At 38.6% G+C, this 3,755-nt stretch overlaps 1 protein-coding gene across 1 annotated transcript; it reads left to right on the top strand.

Annotated features, from left to right (window-relative positions):
• The first annotated feature begins 1,080 nt into the window (after positions 1–1,080).
• On the top strand, positions 1,081–3,214 carry LOC105437858. The gene has a single exon (XM_011664958.2). The coding sequence runs from the start codon at positions 1,337–1,339 to the stop codon at positions 3,212–3,214; it is 1,878 nt and encodes a 625-aa protein (XP_011663260.2). The 5' UTR covers positions 1,081–1,336.
• Positions 3,215–3,755: the final 541 nt, after the last annotated feature.

Below are 3,755 nucleotides of genomic sequence, written 5' to 3'. Positions count from 1 at the left end.
AGCTGAATCCACTCTTACGTTGTGGTTGAATGACTCTTTATTAGTGTGGATTACCTTATTTTGAGCATGGATTCCACTTCGATTTAATTGAACCCTAATATGGATCCCTAAAAATGAGAATTTTGGACTAAAATGACAACAAATTATGTCTATATCTCTTATAAGGATAGAAGTGGGGTATATGTATTTAAATATGTTTTTTACCAACATGCTTCATTCATTTAGTTCCTTCTCTCATTTTCCATCTCTATCCATTCCCTCTAACAGCATGATTGCCCTTTCTCTCTGTCGAAGTTATGAAGATTGATTTTATTCGTCATAGGAACATTTACATTATGGAATATGCACAGATACGAGAGAGAGAGAGAGAGAGAGAGAGAGAGGGAGAGAGGGAGGGGGGAGGGAGATAGAAGGAAAAATGTAGGCTACCTTGACATGATAACCTATGAATAGACCAGTTCACGGTTAGCACATTACTGCAATGACCCCGAATATCCACAGATCTTCAAAACATGAAGAGGTCCCACTTTATAAATTTTGAAATAATCTCTCCTACAGCGATGGAGGTCCTGGATAAATAGCCTTTGTTTCCCCTTTGCAAAGAATACTTCCTCCTGTGTTTCATGGAGTGGACTGAATGTGCATGAATGAATAATGATTACATAACTTTCATGAGCACGTATCCAGTATTTCGTCTCCGTGTATTTTAAAATCTGCAATGACCTTTTTCTGCTCATGCTCAGACTGCAACCGCGAACTGGCTTAAAATAAGCTCATTTCTAATTAGTTCCTGATAATGTCTGTAAGTATTAATTGATAAAGTCAAGGGTGTATTATTTGTTTGATAAACATGTAATGCAAAACTAAGATCTCAAAAAATATGTGAAAAAAATATAACTTAAAAATTAATATTAATTTAACGAACATATCTAACATACAAGTATTTGAAGAAATATATAGTGATATAAATGTTTTTTAGCCTACAATAATAACTTAAATATACTTATTTTCTGTTTCATTTCAGCACGTAAGGGCACATACAATCACCTAGCAGGGTTGAGACACATTAACTAAAATCACCTAGGATTATCATCTTCTTGAAGTATTCGATTCCAATCGATTGGTATCCTGATTTGTAGTGCTCAGGCCGATACTACGAATAAATGTGTCCACACAGCTCTGAACTGTTAAAAAAAAGACCCAGTGTGAGTTGTCGAAATATCATACCATTACAGATTGTCAAAAGGGTGTTTTCCTACCTGTTTAATTGGTAAAGTTGTTCTATGTTGGCACTAATGTTTTAAACAATGCAGTATCTCGAGATTATGTTAATGTAATGGCATCATTTGAACTCACGGTTTCTCGTAACCTGCAATGTCCAATTTGTTTAGACCTTCTCAGTGATCCTAAACAGTTATCATGCACACATACGTTCTGTAAAAAATGTCTTAGTGATATTCTAGCATGTTCATCAAAAGACGAGGAAAACACATTAATATGTCCAATATGTCGTGGCACAACGCATGTAAGGGATGGCAATATTGTAAATCTAAATACAAACGTTCCTCTTATGTCCCTTGTTGATGACGTCAGGAACAGTCAACAGCTCTGTGAAATGTGCGATACGCAATCAAGAGCTGTACACTTCTGCTGCGACTGCGGTAAGAATATGTGTAACGCATGTCTTGAGCTGCACGGCAAATGGCCACCTCATCTCAAACACAAAGTAGTGGGTGTCGAAGACATCAGAGAGGGCAAGGTGGTCCTAAAGAAGAAGGTCTACTGTCAAGAAGAAGTACACGAATCAGATGACGAAAAATATGTATGTAAAGATGTATGCACTACTTGTAAGAAGCTTATATGTATGAGATGCATATTCTACCACGATAAGAAAGGCCACACAGTTCAAGATGCGGGGGAGTACAATACTTCCTTTAAGAAGAACATTGAATCCCTACAGGCTCTGGGTAAGACCAAAGCGACAACCGTCAAGAATCACATGACATGTGTTGATAATCAGCTGAAGCGTGTCACTGATCACATCGATGGAGAAAATGCTAAAATGAACAAGATATGCGAAGAGGCTATCAACAAAATAAAAGAGAGGAATGCGATCATGAACAAGCAATTCAATGCACAGAAAGAGAAGTTATGTCAAATTTTGAAAAACATGAAAGTTGCTGATGAGAGGTTGGTTACGAGTATTGAGAGTGCGAGTGAATTGGCGAGTAATAGTTTGAAAGCCCCACTAGAAGGGGACGCTGTTGCCATTCGTGATTCACTGTCTGGTGAATTGAAGAATGTACTACATCAAAATGATCCCAAGAAGAAGCTTGCTAGTGATGTAGCTGATCGTGCAGAGGAACTGACGTTTACACCAATCAGCCATCCTGATCAATTATCCATGGGTGAACTCCGGTTCGTAAAATGCGAGTCGAAATGCAATGTTACACTATCAAAGAAAGGTAGTATGGATGTCATGGCTGCTATGAAAAACGGTAAGATGGCTGTTGGATTTTGCAAAGGAGGGATCGAAATCTTCTCTGAGGTTGGGGAATTGCAGCAGACGGTGCTCAAGGATATTAGTATCCGTGGGTTAGGATTCCTCTCTGATAGTCGGTATGTTGTACGAAATACAGTTAATAACATATCATTGTACACATCAGAGTATGAGAAGCTTGATGTTTCATTCAACACTCTAGATGACAGTGTCGGTGGACATGGTGGTCTCACTGTAGACAGTAATGATCTGATCTATGTCAGCTACAGGAGAGCCAAGAAGATCCAGGTATTCTCACCAGCAGGCGGGAAGGCGATCAGGGAGATTCAATGTAATGCATATGAGCCAAGCCAAATCACAAGTTATCGTGATTCATTGATCGTTCAACGGAATGGCAAAACGACAATCCGTATCGATAAACAGGGTGATGTTACGCATAGAGTAGTCAGTTCGAGTGGTCATATCCTCTTTGCTAGTGTGACTAAAGGTAATTTAGTTCTGATTGCCTCTGTTAGACACGCAGAAGGGCTGCTCAATATCGATGAGTACACCAATGACCTGAATCACGTCAAGAATGTCATCTCTGATTACAAGATTAAAAAGTCTGAGAGAATTTGGTACTACTTTCAGCAGTTCCAATCAGGAGAGCTAGGCTTCTGTACATCGGAGAGGCTCTACATATTTAACCTATCCACCACTCCAGTTAACCAGTGATTATCATGTTCAGTAGAGTTTCAGAGCCAAACAGATGCCACTGGACGTGTATTGTAATAAACTGAGATGTTATTTAACGGAACGAACGCAGTGTTAGGGATATCGTACGCATTTTAATTCCGGAGCTATGATAGCTTCAGAATTCCTCTTCAACAAAATTAATCAGAACGTATCACAACACTTTAATTCAATAACCTCACTGCACAAAATAAAATCATTCAAAGTGAAACACCAGCATAAGTTATTATTCTCTCTTTCTACATAGCGTGGATTTAGAAACTGCCACTATGGACCGGGGGGGGGGGCAACGCATCAGTTTTTGCAAGATAAATTTTTCTTCGATTGCCCCCTCACCCGTAGTTATGCCACTGTTTTTTGTGTTATTATGTAGCATTTTATTTGATTTTGTTAGCTTACTAAGCTATCCTGACCCCATACCGGATAATAGGCACCACTGTACAATTCAATATTTTATTGTTTTACTCTACACGATTGAAATATAGTATAAACACATTTGTGGCTTACACCCAGTAAATAAGAT

Source organism: Strongylocentrotus purpuratus, unplaced genomic scaffold (assembly GCF_000002235.5).
Source record: "Strongylocentrotus purpuratus isolate Spur 01 unplaced genomic scaffold, Spur_5.0 spur5_scaffold_2, whole genome shotgun sequence".
Classification (NCBI taxonomy): domain Eukaryota; kingdom Metazoa; phylum Echinodermata; class Echinoidea; order Camarodonta; family Strongylocentrotidae; genus Strongylocentrotus; species Strongylocentrotus purpuratus.
Note: the sequence above shows the minus strand (reverse complement) of the source record. Positions and strands in the feature narration are given on the sequence as shown.